Here is a 25,025-nt window from a genome sequence, read left to right as displayed (position 1 = left end):
GGTAAAATAAACTATCTTTATAAAAAATAAAATCAGTACGGAAACTCTACTGGTCAAGATTTATTAAGCACCTACTATGTTCAAGCTATCGTGTGCTAAAGACCGGAATCCAAAGAAAATAAAAAATGGTTCTTGCCCTCAAGGAATTTACAATCTCACGTGGGGCCCGGGAGATAGCCTATAACTAATGGAGATCCGTATTTTCTATGTAATATATAGGCCTAAGGAAGTGGCTAGAGGACCAAGAGGTTAAATAATTTGTTCAGGGTCAGGAAGTCAGTTAACACGTCTGAGTCGGAACTAGAACCCTGGTTTCGCTGACTGAAACCCGGTTTCTATCCACCATCTACTATAGCTTTCTAACCCTCAAAAAAACAAAAACAAAAACCAAACAAACAAACAAAAAACCCTTGTCCTTTAAATGTTGCTTTAATCTTTTCGATCGTGGGAGCTCGTGTATAAAGCGAAGGGTAGAAATGGGATCAAGGACTCCCGGGGACACAACCAAACCCATGCCTGTCGGTATCTGAGGTCCTTGTGGCGCGGATTTATTGCTTTAAAGGAGAGAGCATAAGATTTGGTTTTGCTTTGTTTCTATGGCCAAATGCCGGAATTAGAAATGTTTTCCAAGTGCGCCTGAAGCTGTATTGGCTCGGGTGCCCAATGGAACAAGCACTGGCAGCGGTGCGTGCACCGAAGAAAGCACGGAGACTGAGCAGATCTTTGGGCCTTTGCATGATGTGCCGTCGTAGTTCCGTGCAGAGGAACTGAATGACTCACAAATCCCCGTGACTCACGCAGTCTCTCCCCACCGCGTGGGGCCCCACAAACAGGGGTGGTTCTCCCGCGATCCATCAGTAAGAACGATGGACAGGCTGTCTTTCCAGTACACACACCGCCTCCACTCTAGCTAGCTTCCCAAACTGGGGTCCAGACGCCCCCTCTCAGTAGCGTTGACCTTCTGCTAGCCCAGGAGTCCAAGGCCAAGGACTTTGTTCCCAGGTCCGCTTCCAGGTTCTAGAGTCCATACCTTCTCAGCGGTCCACCTCGTTACCCAGCGCTCCTCCCCACCCTCCTCCCGAAGGAGCGCGCAGGGGCGGGGCGAAGCTTCTCTGGGTGGGGGAGGGCACGTCTTGCTTAGCTTGCCATCGGCGGAGAGCTACCGTTCAGCGAAGGGCAATTAGAAGCTGGAATCTACCAAAACCCGAGAGGTGAGCTCAGGGGAGCGGAGCGGCTACCCATCTCCCCACCTCCCCTCAGTCTAGATCGGGGAACCTCAGTGGAGGGCGGGCGTCTCGGGTCCTTTGCCCACCCTGTCACCCGTCCCATGGCATCTCGGTCTGTATACTACCAGAACCGGTCCTGGGAGAATGTGGTTTGCGGGGCTTGCCGGTGGGGGCGGGGCAGACGGGTAGGAGCTTCATTTAGGGTTCCCAGGCGGAGATGTGGAGGTAGGAATCAGGGATGTTGTGCTGCTACCTGTGTGCATCCGAGGCTTTCTGTGGCCCGTGGGAAATGAGGCAGCTCGGTCCCATGCAGGCTCTGGTCCTCGATGCAAACGGCAGAAAATGCACTGGCAGCCAGGGCAAGCGGGCGTCTGCTATCAACCCAATGCAGGGGGCCCACGGAGATTAAGATTAGAAGCCATCTTCCCTCATTTTACAAATGAGGAAACTGAGTAATGGAGCTAGGAAACGTCTGAGGCCTGATTTGAAACCAGCCCTTCCTGGCCCAAATCCAGGCCCCCATGTCCAGTGTGCGTATGCAGAACCTTCTCCCAGGATCAATAAAGTCTGCTAAACCCTTCCTTACACCTCACTTTGGAACAGCAAACAGTAGAAAGTATTAGAAAGTACAGTACAAGTACCTTCTGGTTGTCAGAAAGCACTGACTTAATAAACCATGTGATCAATTAACTTAGAGTTTAGAGGAAAACTTGAAGACAATCAGAAAATCCTTAGTTTTAACTCCCTTCAGGAATTCTGAGGAGGAGAGTAGGCAAAAGATTCTAGGTAAGAACCTTGGGAAAATATTTAGAGGCCTTGTTCTCAAACCTACCCCTGCTGGGGTAATTAGGCATTAATTTGGAGGCCAGAATTCACCAGTGTGTCACAGACACTGTGTACATCACTTGATATCCTATGACAGGAGTCAAATCTGTCATGAGTTCATTGTAGTTAACATTCAAGACTCATAGAGATATTCGAAGATATTGTGACCACATTGGCCATTAAATAAAGCAAAGGAAGCAACTTCTTCACTCAATTGCTTTTGTCATAAACACTGAGGTGTAGTTGCTAGTCAATATTTTTTTTTTACATGCAATGTAGAGAAAGAGAGATCTGAATGTAAATTCGATATTCTAGGACCTCTTTCAGACAGACAAGCAACAGACTCAAAGGAAATATCTACATGATTGGTTACATGAACAAGGTAGAATACATGAGTATAAACATTCTCCTCATTTAATAATATCTAACAAGATATAGCTGATAAATGGGTTAGAACAGAATATTGCTGCTTTATAGTAAAGACAATTATCTATAGAAAGAAATGTCTATCAAAACATGATCAAGTTCTGTTCTAACTGAAATTTTCCACAAATAAGCATTGTTATGCTTTTTGCTTTCCTGGCAAACTAACATTGCTTAAAACTAAGATGGATAGTTAATAGTCATACTCCTTGTTAGTTATATGTCCTTAAGTATTCCTGAGACCACCATTAATGTAAACAGATAGCCCTAATAAGAAAGGACCTGATTGTACAAAAATATTTATAGCTGCTCTTTTTGTTGTGGCAAAGAATTGGAAACTAAAGGGATATTCCTCAATTGGGGAATGGCTGAACAGATTGTGGTATATGATGGGGATGGAATACTATTATGCTATAAGGAATGATGAACCAGATGATTTCAGAAAGAATTGGAAAGAACCATGTGAACTGATGCAGAGTAAAATAAGCAGAGCCAGCAGAACATTGTACACAGTAACTAAAACATTGTGGAATGATCAAATGTGATAAACTTTGCTACTTATAGCAATACAGTGATCCAGGACAATTCTGAGGGACTTATGAAAAAGAATGCTATCCACTTCCAGTGAAAGAACTGTTGGAGTAGAAATGCAAATGAAAATATAGGATTTATCACTTTATTTGGGTATATGATTGGGGGGGGTTGTTTTATAAGATTATTCACCTACAAAATGAATATTACAGAAATATGTTTTGTGTGATAATACATGTAAAACCCAGGAAAACATTTAAAATGGGGGGAGGAACAAATAGCCCTGATCATATCGAGTCAAAAGAATTTAGTAATTTAAAATAAAATTTTCAGCCAACAAAGTGGTCCCATGATACGAACTCCAAGAATCTAAGGTTATAGTGGGGCTCCTGACATGCCTAATAAACCTTAAATGGGTTATTAGCTGTAAAGAGCTTATCTAATAGGGAAGAGATTTAAAAATACTTGCCTAAGCTATTTCACTAGTCTCCTAAGGTTTTTTCACTATAACTTTCCTCCTATTTCAAGCCCTAATTTGAGGCAATGGAAAGATTGCTAGATTTGGAAATTAGAGGACCCGAATTTGACTTCTGGCTCTGCTACTTATTGCCTTGAGCAAGTCACCTAACATCTCTAGGCCTAGATTTTCCTTACTGTAAAATGAAATGATCACTTTAGATCTCTAATTCCTAGCTTCTGGCACCACTCCTGAAGAGAGACCCACTTTGCTTTTGAGCTCTTCATTTTCTGATAAGACATCTCTCCTGAATTTCTAAATTGTGTGCTTATTATTTTCCCCCAAACCTGCTCCTCCTTCTGACCTTCCTGGCTCTCATTCTCACCTTATTTTTGTAGTCTTCATGTTCAAAACCTTGGGTTGTTTTTTTTTTCTCTTTATTTCAACAAGCTTTCATTAGGCTAAGGCTTTATGTGCTCTACCCACTACAGCAGATGGTTTAGCCTCAGAGTAAGGAAGGTCAGGGTACATACTTGTACTGGGACACTTGCTGGCTCTGGAAACCTCATTTTCATTCATTTAGTTGTATCCAATTCATGTAATCCCTTGGGTTTTCTTAGCAAAGAAACAAGAGTAGTTTTCCATTTCCTTTTCCAGTGAGTCCCCATTTCATATATGAGAAGCTGAGAGCAAGTCACTTAACCTCTCATTCTCCCCTCCCTCACAAACCTATTAGTGATTTAGGAGGATGTCTGCCCCAAACAGGGGGAGATTTCACCCAGTGGAACAAACAGGTGAGAACAATCTGTTCCAACAGCCTCGAAGCATGACTCTGTGGAACTATTAGAGCTTGGCCAGACACAGAAGGCACTAAGGTTGACTCCAACATCCCTGGCTGTCCAGTTGTCCTGATTTCTGTCTTCCCACTGGACTTCAACAGGACTGGCTTCCTAGACTAGTACAAGAGCCTCTTAGAAAAGTCTTCCCTCCTCTTTTCTGGAGCCCTGATTCTAGTGTAACCCCTTCTTTAAGGCACTTTGAATTGGTGGATTGAATTTGGGATCACAGGTCTTAGGTTAGAATAGAAGAGAATGGTGGTTCTGCTACTTATTAACTACCTGTCTGACCTTTGTCAGTAAGCCAATAATCAATAAACATTTATTAAGCACCTACTGTATGTGGGGGGACCAGGCCCTGTGCTAATTAAGTACCAGGCAAGCAAATAACAACAAAAGACAGTCCCTGACTCAGGGAGCTCACATTTAATGAGGGATACAACACAATGAAAGATATCTGAGATAAATTAGAAATAATCGAGAGAAATAGCAGTAGAATTAAGTGGTATGAGATGCAGAAATGGGAAATCAGCTGGGGCTTGAAGAAACCCAGAGAAGCCAGGAGGCAAGAGATGAGGAGGAAGAACATTCCAGGCATGAGGGGTAGGCAGTGAAAATGTCAGAGAGAGAAATGGAGTATCTTGTTCCAAGCATAGCAAGAAAGCCAGTGGTAGTAGATATCAGAGTGTGTTGTCAAGGGATAAGTTATGAGAAGACTGAAAAAAATAGGACAAGGTTATAAAGGGTTTTACATACCAAACAGAGGATTTTATAACTTTTATTTTATATTTATATTTAAATATATTATTATATCTATATATTATTTGTATACTATTATATTAATATATTGTTTATGTTTATATGTTATATTGTTTGTATTTCTACATTATTGTATTACTAAATTATTATATTAATATTTTTGTATTCTATTTCTATTTGATATCTGATACCTGAAAATCTAGGGAGCCACTGGAATTTATTGGGTAGTGGGCCTGTTCCAGGGTGGTGGCAGTTTCAGAGGAAGAAAAGGGGACATATTTAAGAGATGTTACAAAGGTAAAATCTCCAGGCCTTGGCAACAGATTGGATATGGAGTGGGGAGGGCTAAGAGAGAGGATGACAAAAAGAGTCTAAGTGACTGATGGGATGTTTACACCTTCAATAGTAACAGAGCAGTTAAGATGAAGGGAAGATTTGGTGGAGAGACATCAAGGAGGAAGATTTCTAGCTCAGGTATGGACACCTCAGGTAGGGACATCTAGTTCCAGATGCCCAATATGCATTTCTAAATTCAAGACTTGCGGTGATCACTGGACTACTTTGGTTCTGTGTTTCCATCTGTGAAATGAAGAATTGGAATAGCTGATCTCTGAGGTTCCTTCTAGCTTTAAAGCCATCATTCTGTGAAATCAAAGAAGTATGATGATAGATGAATACACCATAGAGAGAGAGCTTAAGTATTGGGACAGTTCCCTATATTCTTAGTGTTGGCAGTCTTCCACTAAGAAATTGATTATTTTTAAAACTGGTGTCAGAAATTCTTTTGAAAAACTATTCTGAATGATTGGGAATGTGATCTAGTACCATCCAGACCTTTTCCAAAAACATGTTGCTGATGTTTAAGCAAACATTGATAACAGTGATTCTTTTTCATTTTCTTATGCATGTAAATAAAAGAAGAATCTACTAACAAGTCTGAACATTACCATCATGGCTTCAGAGCCTCCTCATGAAGAAAAACAACCTAAAATGCCACACTTACCACCAGACAAACAGGTATGTCTTTTCTTCTGGGAAGTTAAACTACAACGTCTCAACAGACAGCTTTACAAAGTTCCAGGCTTCATGTTTTCCTTTTTGCTTATAGAGTTGGCACTTTTTAAAAATAAGTACAAGGAGAATTAAAATGAAAAGTCTTTGGAAGAAAATATTTCATTTAATATCTCTTTTTTAGTTTTTGAAATTCATTTTTTACTCAGTCCAGACTTGAAGATCAGCTGCTATTGCCCAATTCAGGCTGTGTTTATAAAAGTACCTATTATGTCCTGAGGATTCAAATTAAAAATTAAATAGTTTTTGCCTTCAGAGACCTGATTTCACAGCAGGGGTCAGGAGAATAACACCATCAGTTGATAAATTATGTTTGTATGTCCTTTAGGAAGATTAGAGTAGCAGTTCTTCCTTCAGGGAAATAAGCAAGCCATTTGATTGAGACCAAGTGTTAACATAGGCAGCACCACAAATATTTGTCAAATGTGGAGTGTGTAAGTACACAGTGTAGATAAGACTCAGTATCTGATCTCAAGGAACAAGGCTAATTGCTCTGGGAGGTAACTGGGGAAATTAATGTGACTAAAGCTCTTATGCAAGATGTTGACTTCTACTCTTTCTGGATAGAAGAGCTGGGTTGAAATTTAAGAGTTTAAGACAAGGTGTAGAGGAGGAGAGTTGAGAATTCCAGGCAAGAAGCCAATCAATTCACGTGTGGAAATAAGAATGTGAAGAACTATAGAGATAGTTGCCACTGTGAAACTGAGAACTATAAAGCATTAATGGTTAGGAAAAAAAGGAGCACTTGCAATCATCCCAAGAGAATTTTCAGGAACATTAATCCTGACAGCAGGACTCCTAGGAAGCCAGATCTTCCAAGAGACTTGCCAAGAGGCTCCCCACTCTTCATTCCACACAGCAGCAAGAGCAGGCTTGCAAGCTCCATGTTTATACCATGCTTCAGGATTAGAGTTTTGTGGAGGAACCAGGATAATCTGGGGTTAAAAACTGGCTTGCTTCTCCCACTACAACCATTCTTCTCCTTCTGTCTTCAGCTCTAGCATAGAGGCAAAAGATCCAACTCTGGTCCCACTGGGAAAGGAAGAAGAACAGTAGCTAGAATAAATGGAAGTGCCAGTTTCAGTCATGTATGGGCAATGTAAGAAACCTAGGGTGGAATTGAGCCATAATAGGATCACCATCATCTGTGGGCAAGGACCTCTTCATTTTTTGTCTTCATAGTCTATCCCATAATAGACAATTAAATGCCTTTTTGCCAATCTATCCCTTCCCATTTAAACCCAACAACTTCATGGTTCATATTATGAGTTGAATCATATGAATGAGAACTCTGAGGGAAAGGAGGCTGCACTTAACAAAGTTGGGAGACTCCTGGCCAAGAGGAAAATATAATGAATGACAGGGTTATCCACTTTTCTGTTAGACCTCTTGGAACAGAGACTAATGAGGGCCAGGAGCCAGTCTGATATCCCTGGTGCCATTTTTTGCTCTTAAGTTTGGAAATGGTGAGACTTTTTATCAGTATGGAACAACTTCTATTAAGGAATTCCCTCCCTAGAGGCAGAGAGACTTCTCTACTGTTGTTTTATTTTATTATTTATTTCTAGTCTTAGTTGCTTGGGATATTAAAGTTAAGTGAAAGTATTTGTCAGAGCTTGGACTTGACCCCTTCTGCCTCCTAAGCAGGATGGGCGAGACAATCTCCAAGTAAAGAGGTACCTCTTGTTGTTCCCTCTGAGCAAAGTTCTTCAGTCTGAATTAGTAGTAGCAATTCTTCCACCCATCCTTCTTTTGGGGGTCATGGTTGACTTCCTGGCACTGAGGGGATGATCTGATGTGGGCAGTTACTCCATGCTGGAGATATTACTTCTTTACATGGGCAGCTGCTTTTGTCCAGGTCTGTACAGTGATCCCTAAGGACTCTGGCAAGCAGACTGGGGGTTCTGATAACCTATAACCCTCAATGTACTACAACCCACTTTTCACCTTAATAGGCATTCTCAATATTTTCTCCATCGCTTAAGTCTAGAAAATGACAAAACAATAAATCAGCCCTTGATATGTAGCATTTACTGGTTCAAGCTGGCTCCAGCACACCCCTCCATGAAGATAATGGCAATTTTATTTCAACTTACCTGTACCTTGCCTGCAAGCAGGTGTGACATTTTGCTTCTCCTCAGCCCACAAGCCTCAATAAAACTGATTTGTTTTCACCCTGAAGCCACAGCATCTCCCTTTACATCTTATATAACATATAACTTATAGAATGTGACAGAATTTGCGATGGACTCTGTAGACTAGAATTCTTTTCTCATTGGATTGCCTTTTGAGTCTCTGGGAAACTTTCTCATCCCTATTCATTCCACACATCCTCGAAGACATTTTAGTTAAGAATATTTCTATATCTCTAAAGCCTCAAGGCTCCATAAACAAGCTGTCTTCCCTTAGGGAAAGTCATAGTGCTTCAGCCAACCTGACTGCCCAGCTGCTAATATTCCACTAGGTTCTATCCAGGACTTAACTTTTTCCTGTCTGCTTTCATATTGATTTCATTAACTGTCCCAGTCAGTGCCCCTAGCCCAGCACTTTCTAAGGTGACAGAAAACAAACCTTGTTGCTAAGTATTAATGATACCTTTGGCAGAAGAGGCAGAAAGGCCCCACTCTGAGGCAAGAAGACCTGGGCTGGTGCCCAGGCTTTGACACGTATTAACTAACTATGTAACTCTTTAACCTCTTAGTGCCTGGCAATTCTGAGACTGAGTTTCAGAATAGATGCTGATCTACATTGATAAAAGTTTCCTCCACAGAGTTATCTACCTATAATGTGGTTCTCATAAAATAAACAGGGGAGTACACTGAATGAAATCACAAGCACAATCCAGAAAAAAAATGTACATAGGCATCTGAATTCTAAACAAACCAAACCCCAATATTTTTTATTTATTTATGCCTATTTGTTTTTAGATCAATCATTTTCTAATGTATCCCACTGCCACGGGCAAGGTCCAGCCTCACTGGGGACTCCAGGGGTTCCTGACAGGTGGCAAACAATCAGTCAAAAAAATAACAAATGGAAGACAGCTGTATCTTTATGGCCATGGGAATGCTTTACATCTGATAGCTGCTCCTCTTAGCAAATTCTTCGTATTCCGCTTTCCAAAGGAGGAAATCTCCCCGTCAGACATGCTTTAGCAGTCTGATTCCAATCATAAGGGGTCACTAAGTTCCCTGCAAGGGTCTCTACTAAGGTTAAGGTGAACAGGGAAGTGGGGCCATATGAGGCACATGCTGTTTTGATTTCTTTAATCATTTTATAGGGGAGAGGTTTCCATCTGGGCTCCTCTTCATCATCTGAATCTCCTCCTCCCGCATAAACGACAGGGGAGAGAAATCTCCATCTTTTTGTGCATTTTGTATTGCCCCCTGAAAACCTACGGGGTGGAGGTGGAGGTCAACTCTGCTCTCCTTTTCCCTCTTTTGTATTGAGGAGGTATGTATGGGGGGGGGGATGGGAGGGGCTGTGAGAGGTGGCCTGAGCCTAACCAGGAAGTCCCAGTGAGTATTATATTTTGCTGCCTCTCTTTGTAAGGTCGCTTCATCTCTGAAGGGGAGTTTCTCTTCATTGTCATCCTCCTCTTCAGACTCCTGGTCTGAGACTGAGACCTTGAAGATTTCAGTCTTGGAATTTTGCCTAGATAATAGGGGTGTTTTTTCAGTTGCAGACAAGTTTGAGTAGGTCTGTGCAAGGTGAGTTGCCTCATGGGTTGGATCTAGTGCATCCTTAAAAAGGGACCAGAATGAGAATGTTTCTGTGGGGATATGCTCTGGGCCATGCTCGGCATAATAAGATTTTAAATCAAGGCCAATCTTTTCCCAAGTGTCTAAATCTATTGTCCCTTCCTCTGGGAAACAAGGACTGAAAATTTGGATAAAATCTAAGAATTTGGTTAGCTGAGTCTTGCCGACTTTGACTCCTCTTTTCTGTAAAGTATGCTTAATAATTACAGTGAATAGCTTTCTTTCTTTGGATTCACTGTGTCCCATGGCAACCTTTTTCTTCTCCTACCTTTACCTGTTCTGAATCACTCCTCTTATATTGGGAGCCCTGGATTACTCCCCCCAAACCCTGCTCTATTCACAGGGGGGCCGGGACCTCTTGGGGGGAGAGGGGGAAGAACCTGATCCGTTTGAAACTTTTAGGGCTTTGGGGAAGGAGACTTACCTAGCCGGGAATGGTCCTGGCACCAGAAATGCCACGGGCAACATCCAGTCTCACTTGCAACTCCAAGGGTTCCCATCAGGTGGCGAACGATCAGTCAAAAAAATAACAGAAGACAGCTTTATCATTGGAGCCATGGGAATGCTTTGCATCTGATAGCTGCTCTGCCATCCCCAGGTCTGGTGTTTATTTTTATACCCATTTTCTTGGCACTCAGATACATTACCCAACACACATGTTCAAAGAGGAATAATTGGAAAAGTGATACATTAACTTTTAACAAATCACTTGATTAACATTTTGTATTCTTATGTTGTGATTACAGACAGCATAAAAGATAAATGATTTCATCACGGGTGGCTTAATTTTCTCATTACCCTGTGAGGAGTTTTGAGCTTACAAACAATCAAGGAAAATTACTTATTGCTTTTAATAAAATGGAATAATTAATCAACAGTTCTTAAAAGATAATTCAACAATCGTATCATTGAGGTTGAGGGGTACTGGGAACACAATTCAAATCTAATATTAGACTGGTCATTTCTCAGGGTTTACTAGGGAGTTTCTGAGTTACTGGTTTGTGAAATCGAGTTATTGAGGCATATTGAAGCCTGATGTACTTGTATGTTTTTATGGGCCTCTATGATTGATTTGTGTGTTGGCTCCATGAGAATAGGTTTCTGTGAGTGGGAAAGTTTTGGGCTTGGCCTGTAGTTGCAGTTCACTGGGGATTATGTATCTGAGTAAAAGTTAACCAACGATAGTCTTTTTGGGATAGGGTTTGAGGGTCTGGTCTTTTGGTGATGTTTTAGAGAATTAGGGTATAGGTATTTTGCTCTTGCATTATTCCTTCTGAGATTAGGGGGAATAATAATGATGTCAATTCCATAGGTAAGGGGCATTGATGAGAGAGATTAAGCAAAGGGGATTGAGTGGGCAATCACATCTTGCCAGGGACCACTCTGTGGCCTCTTTAGCTACCATGCGTGACTCTGTCAAAGTGTCATGGCCTGATGGCTCCTAGCATCCCACTATCCTAATCTCCTCAATTCCCTTACTTCCAAACACAGTGAGTTTTCCCTAGTAATAAAGCAAATAGTAATAAAGTAGTAATAAAATAATAAAGGAAATGAATTAAATAGTAAAATATTATAATAAGATTGAAGGGGTTTTAGGGAAGAAACATAGAGGGAATATATAAATATTTTTATTTTATTAAACAAAAAAAGGGAAGGTAAAAAAAGGAAGGATAGGAAAGGGAAAGATCTTAATTATGTTACCCTCTAAATTATAAGCTATCTGACTAAATCTATCTTATTTCCAAGTACATTAAAGGCAAAGGCTTTAGGGATTAGTAATCTTACAACAGAGTCTTTGGGTGAACAATGTCCAAAATCCCAAGAGAAATATCCAAAGGTGGTCTGTTCTCAAGTTGGTCAGTTTCTTCTATCTGTCCAGCAGAAGAATGAAGACTGCCTTCTTTTCCACAGCCAAAGATATTCCCAGGCTTGTAATTTGAATGATGGTTTCTCAAGCTGCTGCAGGAAAATACATCTGCCTCCTTCTTCGTCCAGGTCCAGAGAGACTGTGTCAGTTGCTTAACTGTTTCTCTGGGATTCTATTCCACCAGCTCTAGGGAAAATTCTAATCCCATAACCTGTCAATCACTCTTATGTCCTAAGTCTTATTTCCTATTGTAACAATAGAAACTTGATACTGTCTACATCTGACAACATAGGCAACATATGTATACAAGTCTCCCCACCCCTCCACCTCCATAATGAAAGAAGGGAAGTACATTTACTCATCTCTTCTCTGGAGATGTACTTGCTCGTTATAGTTTCAATTTCTTGTTCTTTTTATTTATGTTGTAGCTGTTGTACATATTATTTTCCTGGTTCTGTGTATTTCAAGCTGCATCAGTTCACACAGATCTTCCCATGCTTCCCTGAATATCTCATTCCCTTCCCATGAATATCTCTTTTGTTGTTTCTTATAAGACAATAAATAATGTTCCACTAGACCACAGTTTGTTCAGTCATTCCCTAATCAGTGGGTGCTTAACATTGATTCCAATTAGTTGCTGCTTAGAGGTGATGTTGTATATATTGGGTGTCCCAAAAGTCTTAGTCTAGTGCTAAGCCATTGAAAACTTTTGAGACTCTCTATTTTGATATTTGTGTGAATTTTCTGTCCATTTCCATGGTATAACATGCTTAGCAATGGAATCTGAATCACGGGGTAGAGTCATCAGTCACTTTTTTCCTCATGCTTCTAAAGAATTTTTCAGAATGGTTGGCTCATTTCAGAGGTTTACCAACTAGTCTGCCTATCTTCTCAGAGCCCCTCCGATATCAACTTCTTTTGTCTTTTGTTCATGCAAAAGCTTTTTAAATTTTTTTGAAATTAGAATGTTCTGTTATACTGTTATGAGCTTCTTTATCCCTGGTTTGGTCAGAAATCCTCCTTCTGAAGTAAAATGAATTGTTGTTATTGTTGTTATCAATAGAAATAATAAAAATGCTCTTAAGCCACTATTGATTAGAGAAATATAAATTAAAACCACTCTGAGATATCACTTTGCACATCTATCAGATTGGCTAACACACTAGAAGAGGGAAATGACAAAAACTGGAGAAGTGGAAAAATGGGAACTAAAACTGGGCCAACCATTCTGGAGAACACTTTGAAACCACACCCAAAGGACTATAAAACTATATATACACTTTGACTCCACAGTACCACTGTTAGATTTATATCCCAGAAAATCAAAGAAATGGGAAAAGAACCTATTTACCAAAAAAGGCATCTCCTTTTGTGGTGGCAAAAAATTGAACATTGAGGGGATGCCTGTCAATGGCTGAATAAGTTGTGGATTATGATTGTGATAGAATTGTGCTACAAGAAATGACAAGCAACATAAATTTAGAAAAATCTAGGAGGACTTATATAAGCTCATACAAAGTGAGCAGAACCAAGAGAACTTTGTACACAATTCAGCATTATTGTAAGGATTATCAACTCTGAAAGACCTAGCTACTCTGATCCAAGATAATTACAAAGGACTCATGATGAAAAATGCTATCTACCAGCAGAAAGAAAACTGATTGATGAACTCTAAATGCAGATTGAAGCATGTTTTGTTCACTTTATTTTTCTTGTTTTCTGTGTGTGTGTTTTCTTTTGCCCCATGGCTAATATGGAAATATATTTTGTATGACTAACACTTGTATAATTGGAATCATATTGCTTGCCTTCTCAAGGGGCAAGGGAGGGGCAGAAGGGAAGAAAAGAACTTGGAACTAAAAAAAAATTTTAATGAATGTTAAAAAATTTTAAGGGAAATATTTGACAATAAATAAAGATACATTTTTAAAAGAATTCTTCCCCTAGACTTAGCAGTGAAAGGCACCTCCTTTCACTAGCCTCCAATTTTGTCATTGTTGCTAATTTGTTGAGTGTGGGGTAAAACCTCAAAGTTGTTTTGATTTGCATTCTTCCTTAGTGATTTGGAGCCATCTTCTATGTAGCTTGTAATAATTTCTTCTTTTGTGGACTGTTTCTCCATATGACTTAATTATTGGGAAATAGAACAGATAGATATATGGATGGATGAATAGTTAGAAAGAGGATTTAAAAAGACAACAGCAAAAAGGAAATAGCTCTTGGTCTTAGATGGGATGGTGTGGGACCTGTCATTTCATTGAGAGGAGAACTCCCAGCAAGGAAACTCCCTGTACCAATGCAGATCAGCACCTGTTCTGCAAATTAGCCTGGGATACTGAAATATTAAATGACTTGCCTAGGAATACACAGACAGTATGTGTCAGAGCTATGACTTGGAGTTGTCTCCCCAGCTTCAAAATTGGCAAAGCCAGACTGCTTCTCTATTAAATAAGATTAATGACGTTAATTGCCTACCTAATACTGAGCCATCTTTGTATTTCTGAAATAAGTCCAATTTGATCACAGTGAACAATTTTTAGATACATTACTTAAACTCTCTATTTTTTCCCCTAAGTATTTTTCATTTAGACATCTAGGCAGTGCAGTGGGTAAAGCTGGAGTCCAACAGTCAAATCAAACACCTGCATTCAAATCTAGCCTTAGACACTCATCAGCTGTGTTACCCTAGAGTCAATTCTTTCTTAGTCTTTCTGCCTCTGTTTTCTCAAGTATAAAATGATAAACATAATAGTACCTACCTGCAAGAGTTATTGATGATCAAATTAGAATAATATTTGTTAAATGCTTGATACATAGTAGATGTTTAATAAATGCTTCTTTCTTTCTCTTCAAATCAGTAAATTGAATATTTGTTTCTCACCTTTTGTTTTACATTGTAAAAATGAACCTCCCTTCTCAATTAATGCTGGAATGAGGTATGAGAGTAGGCACCAAAATAACTTGATGAAAAGACTTAATACCGTCTCCTCCGGAAAAACATGTGGAACACTTTTGTAATAATTTCAGCAATCAAGTCAAACAATTTTCTTTGCAGAGCCTGCTGTTTTGTCCCAAATCAAAGGTCCATATCCACAGAGGAGAGATCTCAAAGATCATCCGTGAGTGTAAAGAAGAGAGTTTCTGGAAGAGAGGTATTTCTAGAAGTTTTATAATCCTGTGTTAAAAAACGTTTGTCCAATATCAAATTGCTTGCAGTCTTAGAGAGAGGAGAGGAGAAAGAAGAATAGAATTTGGAACTCAGAATTTTAAATACTGAATGTTATAAAGTATTTTTACATGTAAGTGGGGAAAAATAAAGTACTATTCCAACGGAAAAAAACATGTTTGTTAGATATATTACAGACAGTTGTCCATAAATCATGATGTAGCCTAAAAATTGTTAATATTTGATAACTTATTTCATTTTTTAGTAGTAAACTTGGCTTGAAAAAACAACAAACAGCTCCTGTGATCTTCAGTGTTTTAAGGCTTCTTAATATTTAAGATTTAAATTCCTTCAGAATAAAACCACGGGTATTTATTAAGATGCTGCTATTGCTTATTATAGATGCCTTACTTAGTACTACTTTAAGCACCTTTAATTCAAGAAAAGTTTATTAAGCAAGATATGCAGACTGCTGGGAACATCAAAGAATAAAGTAAATAGCACCTGCTTATAAGTAAAGGCTTTCTTTGAGAAGAATGGGCACTTTATGTAGACCATGTAAGTTTCTAGGCTGGTCTCATTTCACAAATAAGTTTAGTCTTGAGGTATACTTCCTAGAGTTGCACCATAGTAACATGTCTATAAAGTGGTGAAAGTTTATTACGCCAATGCAAAAACTCCAAGTAAATAGGTTTATTGAGGGGTGGTCAATTCTCCCAACAAAGCTGGACACTGGTCCCATCAGAACCAGAAACCCTGAGCCATAGGAGCCTTTTTTATGCCAAGAAATCACAATAACAACAGATACAATCAACAAATGGACAGGTCTTAATTAATGATGCCAGTGCTGATTAAACTAGAAAGTATAAAAAAATTGCTATGGATGGTAACTTATGTTCATTTTTATAGCTTTCTAAGGCCTCTGCCATAAGGAGTTGGAGGCTAGTTGTATTTCTCCTGACAAGTATTATGAAATGCTTGGAATCAACAATTGGGTGCCTGTCTGATTATCTTGTTATACAAAAAAAGTATTCCTCCATCCCTTGTCAAATTATCTGGTTATACAAAAAAGAGTATTTCTCCACTCCTTGTCCAACTATCTTGTTATGCGAAAAAAAAGAGTGTGTAGTGGGCTAAATGCAAACTCTTGGGTTATAGGCTTAAGGTCAAGATGTAAACAAGATTTGATACCACCCTAAACTGTATTTTTCTTAGCTAATGTTTATGATTTTTATAAAGCAAACTATATTATTTGACTCAAAGCCAATGATTGCGTTATGAAAATAATCATAGAGGCTAATATTATTATAATCATAACGGGGATAGGAAGTTTCACACTCACATTATGACTCCATTTATATCGTACTACTAAAATTTTAATCTAATTCATGTATTCAAAAGTTGCTTAACCTCTTCAGACTTCAGTTTCTTCATTTATAAAATAATCATAATACCTAGATTGATATAGTACTTTAGAGTTTGCACAGTGCTTCATATAGTTAAATATATATAATATATAAATATTTATAAATGTATAAATAAATATATAAATTATTCATAAAATTATAAACATACTATATTTCTAAACATATGGGTAAATATAATATATTGATAAATTTATACATATAAATATATGCATATTTATAAATGATGTCATTTGTTCCTCACACCAACCCTTGGGAGGCAGGTGCTATTATTGTCCACATTTTACATATGAGAAAACTGAGGCAGAGAGATTGAGTTTTTCGGGATCACAAATGTCTGGGGTAAGATTTGAAATTTGTGTCTTCCCAATTGCAAGTCTGACACTTTCCTATTATGTCACTTAGCTAGCTACCAAAGGAGCTTAGACTAGGTGCCAGCCAACTCCACTTAATTTTGGTATATCTGTTCCTCTGGTTTTGCCTGATGCTGGTACCTTCTCTCAAAGACTGCCTCCAACTGCCTCCAGTGTATCCATCTTACTGGTACAGAGTTGTGTGCATGCCATCTTCTTCCTTGTGAGCTCCCTGAAGACAGAGGTGGTGCTTTTGCCTTCCTTGATTCCCCATTATCTGACCTGACTTATACAATACTTGCTAGTTTGGGTGCATCTGACCACTGGAGAAAAGCCTCTGTTGACTCTGCCTCAATTCTCTAGCTAATCTAGTAACTCCCATGCATCTTGCTTCAGCATGACTGTTCATTGTGCCCCTACAAACTGGCACCCCATTGTTCCCAAAGAAGTGCCAATGATTTTTAAAAAGTAATTTACAGTGGCGTAGTAGGCTAATACATCAGTATGACCTCCTTACTGATCATTGGCAAGCCACATAAGTGCTAAATGATAAAAATATTGCTGCTGGATTTTTTTTAAGGGTTGCTGGGGAGTCTTACATTTGTCACTGTGTACTGCCATATATGAGAGGTCACTTTGGCATTTAGATTAAGCAGAAATGGAACTTCTTGCCAGAGGGAATTTCTTGTCTTAGAAATCCTAAAATTCAAGACTAGTGCAACCATGGAGGTGTGTGTGCGTGTGTGTGTGTGCGTGTGTGTGTGTGTGTGTGTGTGTGCAAATGCATGCACAGGTGCAATGTAGCTCATAGTATATTGTGGGAGAATAAAGCATGTAATCAAAACCTGAATAGCTCAAGCTTCAGACCTTTGTACCCTGATCCTGATGCTCCAGTATACCCTGGGGACAGACACTGCAGGAGCTATTACTTTTTGTGATATAATGTTAAAAGGGAACTCATTCAGAGCAATTCTTACTCATTTCTTCTAGGCAAGGTATTCAGAATGTAGATTTCTGGGAGGAAAGACTTTTAAATTTTATTCAAGAAACTTTAAACATTATCATTAAAAAATAATATTTTATTGAAATTAAACATTAATTTATTAAACTTAAATTTAATTTCAATGAATAAAAATTTAATTAACTGCAAATTTTAAGTAAAAGTTATAATTTTATTTAATATTTTTATTTGAGAGACTTTTATTTTGGAGACTTTAAATATTAGTATTCAAAAGTATCTTCATTTTTGCAGCTCTCCCTTCGGCCTTGGTAGGAATGCTTATTACTCAAGGACTTGTCCACAAAGGTATGATTTTAAGTATTTGGTTATTTAAGAGGCAGTATGGTATTTTGTAAATAGAAGGCTGACTTCACAACCAGGAGGGCCCAAGTTCAAGTTCTTCAGAAGAAACCTACTGGCTATAATATGCTAATGTCATTTAATCCCAGTATTCTAGAGCAACTCTTACTTTAAGAGGTAGTGATGTTATTAACCAGCAGTGATGGGGGAGTCATTCATGGCACTATTCCTTTACCTGCTAAATTCGAAATACTGTACTTTGGGTCTTCTGCCTAAGTGGTAGTCCCTTCTCTACTGGCTGTTCTTCTGAAGTGTGCTAAAGATCAGAACCCATTTCCCTACTTGCCTCCTGGTCCCAACTCACCCCTTAGATTAGGCAGAATGCTTTATGTGCAGAACACCAAAAATGATGATAAGAAATCCCCTTTTTTTAAACCATCCAAGTCACCTATACTTTTCAGAAAGGAAGGAAAGAGAGACAGATAGACAGACAGACAAACAGACAGAGACAGAGAGAGACAGAAGAAAGAAAAGGGAAGGAAGGGGGAGAATGGTCAAATTGGGAATGGTGTTCTTTTGAACTCTGTCTAGATTTGATTTTGTTTGCTGATCCTGAATTCTCTTCCTCAGATCCAGTTATATATTTGAGTTATAAACTCTGAGGTGATGTCATTAATATATAAATCTCAATGAATTATATCAGTTTGTTTTTTAACAGAACCATGTAAGGTTTTCAGAATGATTCTCTATAAGGGACAAATGTTCAAATTTTCTTGATTTTGTGGATTTAAATTACTTGAAGATTTAATTTATCACTATATTCTATTGCTCCTAGGTTACTTAGCATCAAACCCAAGGTTTGGATCATTGCCGAAAGTAGCACGTAAGTCTTTTTTTTTGTAACATTTAAAAAATTTGTTTTCCTTTTTTAAAATTTAGAATATTTTTCCATGGCTACACGACTCATGATCTCCTCCCCACCCCCCACTCTTTCCTCCTCCCTCCCAAATTCAACAAGCAGTTCCACTGGGTTAGACATGTATCATTGTTCAAAACCTATTTCCATGTTATTCATATCTGTACTAGAGTGATCCTTTAACATCAAAACCCCAATCATGGAAGGCAATTTGGAATTATGCCCAAAGGGTGCTAAAAGACTGTCTGCCCTTTGATCCAGCCATACGACTGCTGGGTTTATACCCCAAAGAGATAATGAGGAAAAAGACTTGTACAAGAATATTCATGGTCATGCTATTTGTGGTGGTAAAACATTGAAAAAATGGAGGGGGGTACCCATTGATTGGGGAATGGCTGAGCAAATTGTGGTATATGTTGGTGATGGAATACTATTGTGCTAAAAGGATTAATGAACGGGGGGAATTCCATGTGAACTGGAATGACCTCCAGGAATTGATGCAGAGTGAGAGGAGCAGAACCAGGAGAACATTGTACATAGAGACTGATCACTGTGGTACAATTGAATGTAATGGATGTCTCTACTAGCAGCAATGCAATGACCCAGGACAATCCAGAGGAACTTATGAGAAAGAACACTATCCACATCCAGAGGAAAAACTATGGGATTAGAAATATAGAAGAAAAACAACTGCTTGATCACATGGGTCAATGTGGATATGATTGGGGATGTAGACTCTAAATGACCACCCTAGTGCAAATATTAATAATATGGAAATAAGTCTTGATCAATGACACATGTAAAACCCAGTGGAATTGCTCATTGGCTACAGGAGGGGGGTAGGAGGAGGGGAGGGAAAGAGCATGAATCATGTAACCATGGAAAAATATTCTAAATTAATTAAGTAAATAAACTTAAAAAAACCAACCCCAATCATATCCCTATCATTCTATGTGATTGATCACATATTTTTCTAATGCATTTCCATTTCCACAGTTCTTTCTCTGGATGTGGATAGCATTCTTTCTCATAAGTTCCTCTGGATTGTCCTGGGTCATTGCATTGCTGCTAGTAGAGAAGTTCATTACATTCAATTGTACCACAGTGTAATGGTCTCTGTGTACAATGTTCTCCTGGTTCTGCTCCTTTCACTCTGCATCAATTCCTGGAGGTCATTCTGGTTCACATGGAATTCCTCCAGTTCATTATTCTTTGAGCACAATAATATTCCATCACCAATATATACAACAATTTGCTCGGCCATTTCCCAATCGATGGGCACCCCCCTCCATTTTTTCAAAATTTTACCACCACAAACAGCATGGCCATGAATATTTTTGTACAAGTCTTTTTCCTTATTATCTCTTTGGGGTACAAACCCAGCAGTAGAATATAAATCTTAAAAGCTAACCAAACAAGAATTCATGTTAGGAGGGAGGATCCATTCAGTCAGTCAGCATTTCTTAAGCATTTATGATGTGTCACAACTGTGCAGAGTCCTGGAAATACAAGGATAGACAAAAGCCAGTCCCTGCCCTCAAGCAGCTCATATTTTAAGAAGGCAGACATTGCAAATGTTAATCATCTTGTTGTGAGAAAGAGATAAAATTCTAGGTTTGGGACAGGTACCCTTTTGCAAGAATGCAAGACTCCCAAAAATTAACTTAAAAATGAAAAGAGAAATTTATTAATTTGGAAGCAATGTCAAACAACTGGGAGGCAGTGTGCAGATGGAACCCTACCTCCCTGAGGAAATGGGGTCTGGGGTTTTTATACCCCTTTTACAACAGGGTTTACAGGATAAGGGGGGAGGGGTAAATCAGGAATGAGGTAATTCTGGGCTGGAGTTATAAGGGATGTCTGGTGATGGTTTGTGTTCCAAGGGCACAAGGAATTATTCCAATTTATTTGAGTATCAAAAGATATCATCAGTGGAGTCATTTTGGTACTCTTTGAGTAAAAGGAGAATATCCAACTAACTGATAACTAACATTTGTGTAGAGCCAGGCACTGTGCAAGTATTATTTTATTTGATCCTTACAATAGCCTGCTTTCTTATCCCTATTCAACAGATAAAAAAAAAAAATCACAGCAACCAGAGATTAAGTGACTTGTCCAGGGTCACACAGCTAGCACATGTCTGAGGTCAAATTGAAATACTTTCTGATTCAGATCTCGTGATTAATCCACTGAACCACCTAGCTGCATGGTCAGAATTTCACTGTATGGCAATCAAACCAAGCATAGCCTCTAAAAGTAGATGATGTATATATATATGGGGACTGATTGTGATATATTTACTATAGGTTGGATATGAACACCTAACTTTAGAATAAGATGATATCTCTAACAAAAATCATACATTTTTATTAATACTCTGTTATCCAACTTAAGTGCCAGAAATAGAAATCATAGGGGAGTTAGAGTAAACTTGGGTCATTTCCTTTTTTACATTTTTAAAAATTTCCATATTGTGCATTCTTGTAAGTAATCTTATAAAAAATCAAAATCCCGAAACACAAATCCAAATAAACAATTGAAAAATCAAACACTTATCTCTAGTCTGATACCAACAGTTCTTTCTCTGGAGGTGGACAGCTTCTTTGTCCTAAGTCCTTCAGAATTATCCTGGATCATATTATGCCAATAATAGCTAACTATCACAGCAGATTGAAGCCATTTAAAATCTTATTGACTGTATTCTATCCTTCCTCCTCTTCCCACCAGAACTTAGACCTGCCCCCCTCCCCAGCCTCCTAGCCTCTGAGAGAACAGTTTTCACCATATCTTTCCTAAAATCAAGCCACCCACTTTCCAGCTCTGCCCTTAGTCAATTGGGTTGTCTTTCCAGGAACTTCAGAGCAGGTATCTTATGTGTTTGTATGTGTGTCCCCAGAGCTTAGCACAGTGTCTGGTATATAGCAAGGGCTTTATAAATGCTTTTCCTTTAAGGAAGGCGTTTTCTAGAAGGATTAATAAATCAATTTCTTAAAAAGTTGGTCACTGCTTCTGCTTTAAAGCAGTACATTGGTAATTACTGGATAAGAGTCTGAGCCTTAAGTCCATTTTTAAATAGACGCTAACATTTTATAACCTATTTTCACAGTTGCTGGTATCTTGGGATTTGGCTTGGGGAAGGTGTCATACATAGGAGCATGCCAAAATAAATTTCACACCATAGAATTCGAACTACGTGGGGCAGGTTTTGGTCCAGGCCATAACAGGTGAGTGGTCCATCCCTCTGGGAAAAGGTGCCAGAAGAGAGAAGGGATTGGGGGGCAATTTAATGAGAACTCACTGGTCATTCGAAGCCTTCCAAATAATTTCCAGAAACCATTTGCCTCCTGCCAGAAGTCTGGCCAAATCTGGATTGGTCTAGCTCATGTTTCTGAAGGCTTCTTCCCTCCTGTCCTTCTCCTAATGGCTTCCTGACTGCTAGAAAAGCAGCAGCCCCTGTTTGTGACAAGCCCTTGAATATACATTTATTTATTTCATTTGATTCTTTATAACAGCCCCTGAGGTGGTAGGCAGGTCATCTGAATGTCTCCCTTTTACAGACGAGGAAATTGAGTCTGAAGAGCTGTCATTTGTCCACAATCACACTAACAAATCAGAGCCCAGAAGTTCTGACTTCTGGTGCAATTGTGGGTGCCAAGAAAACCCTATATGGGGTCATGGAGAGTCAGACACAACTGAAACGATTGAGGACACACATAGACACATTTTGTATAGAGGCATTACACATTTTATATGTAGATATCACACATTTCATATACATCTGTCACATGTTTTATGTACCTTTATTGCATGTTTATGTACATATATTTTATATACATATATTACATATTTTATAGACATATAGCACATGTTTATATATTCTATGATGCACTACATATTTTATCTATACATATTACATGATTTCTATATACTTATACATGTTTATAGACATTTTATATGAACATATAACCAATTTTATATACATATATTACATATTCTACTAGTATAGGGTATATGTGTCCATACATATGTACTAGACATAGATAAGTATAAGGTACATTGTTTGTCTATATGTACCATATATAATATATAAACCTTTGCTGTATAATGTAGGCATAATTACAATGGTCTTAAAATAACTGGATAAAGAAAGGATTAGAAATGACATGATTTTTACTTGTTTTTTTACTTTAGATCAATTTTTTTTGTATTGCAAAATTGGTTCCATATAAACCAGAAACTAGTAAAATTATTTAATACATATTCATAGCTCCTGGCTTTGGCTGGAGTTCTTAAAACTATGACAGCCCAGAGCCTGTCCCTTAATAGTCTGTCAAAAGCAGAAAGCCCTGAAAGACATGTAACATTAAGTATTCTCTCTCCCTCTCCTTCTCCCTTCCTTTCTCTCGCCCTCCCTCTCTCTCCCTCCCTCCCTGCCTCTTTCCCTCCCTCCTTCTCTCTTTCTCTCTCCCCTTCTCTCTCTCTCCCTCTCCTTCTCCCTCTCTCTCCCTCCCTCCCTTTCTCTCTCTCTATCTCTCTGTTTCTCTCTCCCCCTCCTTTTCTCTCTCCCTCCCTGTCTCTCTCTCCCTCCCTCCTTCTCTCTCTCTCTCCCTCTCCCTCCTCTCTCCCTTCCCTTCTCTCTCTCCTTCTCCCCCTCCTCTGTCTCTGTCTCTATCTCTGTCTCTGTCTCTCTCTCTCTCTCTCTCCCTCCATCTCCCCTCCCCTTTTCTCCCCTCCCCTCCCTCCTGGTTTTAGACACTGCCTCCAGACCTGTGAAAATTGCAAAATAAAGCATGAATTGAATCAGAAGAGCGGTTCTCAGGCCTCTGCTTCCTAAGCTGATGTCTGTGCCTTCAGAGCCTCCCCAGGCCTTTGAATTTGTATGTATTTCATGTTCCCTTTGTACCTTCACATGAGATGTGTCTACCAAGCTGGAATGAAATGGATGCTGCTCTCCACTCGTCAATACTCATGTTTTGTACATGTAATCCTGTTATTAAATCTTACTATAATGAGGTCCTCACCTGAAATATAAAGCTTTTTATCTGAGTGTTGTAGTTTTTTCTGTTATTTTTAAAGTATGTTGGACCAAGATCTAATGAGATGAGATCTTCCCAAGACTTCCTCTGTCCCATATTGCTCCAGCTCTCAACAACTCTGATGAAATGGCAAAGAAGATGTGATAGGACTGTGTAAAGAGATGTGGGGAGGCTCAAGGTGGTGATTAGGCAGCAGAAGGAAAAGGGTAGGAGGTGCCTTTTAAGACCTGAGAACATGGATTTTTTTTATTTAAGCCAGCGGGTGTGTTCTGTTTGGAAAGAACACAGTGTGAATGTATTGGACTCTGGACTTTTTAAATGATTTTGTGGCACAATAATAGGGTAGTGTTTTAGAAGTGACTTTTCTCTGTCCTGATTTGAACTTTTGAAAAAGTTTATTCTCTTTGGATAACCTACTTAATGATATTATGTCCCATCCAGTGCTTGAGCTGCCATCTGTCAGTAAACTCTCACTTCATTACATTGCTAATGGACTGGAAGGGTTAAAAATAACTTCCAAAATATTTAACTTCTTTCCAAGGAAGTAATCTAGGTCCTGGAGGAAATACCACAAGAATTACTTCCTTCTTCCAATCATCTTTAGATTCTCTTGCTGGGTTCTTAGAATACACAGAATAGAGTGGCTTCTTCTGAGAGGTATTTTAGCTTAAGACTATGTTCTCTTGGCTGTGATTCTTCATGAAAGGTTCAGTTTTTCATGTTAGTATCTGTTTTCATTTAATAATGCATCTTGATATCTTCACCACAAAGACAGAAAAACTTTATCCAGCTTTAATGATCTGTTTAATATGGTATTTTAGAACAGAGGGAAAAACGTTGAACAGATATTTTGAAACAACCAAGGCACCTTTATAGAATGTAACTGTTTTTTTGGTAAATAAAGCTCTTCAAATCAGAACATGGAGCCTCTCTTTTTTTTGCTTCTTGGATGCCTTTTAGGACTTGGCACTGATAACTTACATGGTGAGTCAATGGCAACTGACAAGTCTATCTCTGGGCTATTGGCACAGCACAGAGTGTAGAACACAGAGTGGAACTGGGCATATTTTGTCT

General features: G+C 38.9%; 1 protein-coding gene across 3 annotated transcripts; it reads left to right on the top strand.

Annotated features, from left to right (window-relative positions):
• Window positions 1–416: 416 nt before the first annotated feature.
• OCIAD2 (OCIA domain containing 2) lies at window positions 417–24,870 on the top strand. 3 transcript variants are annotated; one of them, XM_056802599.1, is made up of 7 exons: window positions 417–1,211; window positions 5,979–6,074; window positions 14,812–14,908; window positions 17,952–18,005; window positions 18,835–18,882; window positions 22,022–22,139; window positions 23,668–24,870. In XM_056802599.1, exons 2-7 carry the CDS (start codon window positions 6,009–6,011, stop codon window positions 23,747–23,749), a joined length of 465 nt encoding a protein of 154 aa, XP_056658577.1. In that variant the 5' UTR covers window positions 417–1,211; window positions 5,979–6,008; the 3' UTR covers window positions 23,750–24,870. The 3 variants fall into 3 exon arrangements, with proteins under 3 accessions (XP_056658577.1, XP_056658578.1, XP_007507976.2); XM_056802600.1 differs by having other exon boundaries at window positions 5,976–6,074; window positions 23,681–24,870; XM_007507914.3 differs by having other exon boundaries at window positions 5,976–6,074.
• Window positions 24,871–25,025: the final 155 nt, after the last annotated feature.

The sequence above is a fragment of the Monodelphis domestica genome, chromosome 6 (genome assembly GCF_027887165.1).
Source record: "Monodelphis domestica isolate mMonDom1 chromosome 6, mMonDom1.pri, whole genome shotgun sequence".
In the NCBI taxonomy this organism is placed as follows: Eukaryota; Metazoa; Chordata; class Mammalia; order Didelphimorphia; family Didelphidae; genus Monodelphis; species Monodelphis domestica.
This window is presented reverse-complemented; position numbering and strand designations above follow the sequence as displayed.

Coding starts and splice junctions, on each gene's coding strand:
- OCIAD2 (XM_056802599.1), top strand. CDS start 6,009: ATGGCTTCAGAGCCTCCTCATGAAGAAAAACAACCTAAAATGCCACAC. Junction 18,006..18,834: donor TCAAGGACTTGTCCACAAAG/GTATGATTTTAA, acceptor TATTGCTCCTAG/GTTACTTAGCATCAAACCCA. Junction 18,883..22,021: donor ATCATTGCCGAAAGTAGCAC/GTAAGTCTTTTT, acceptor CTATTTTCACAG/TTGCTGGTATCTTGGGATTT.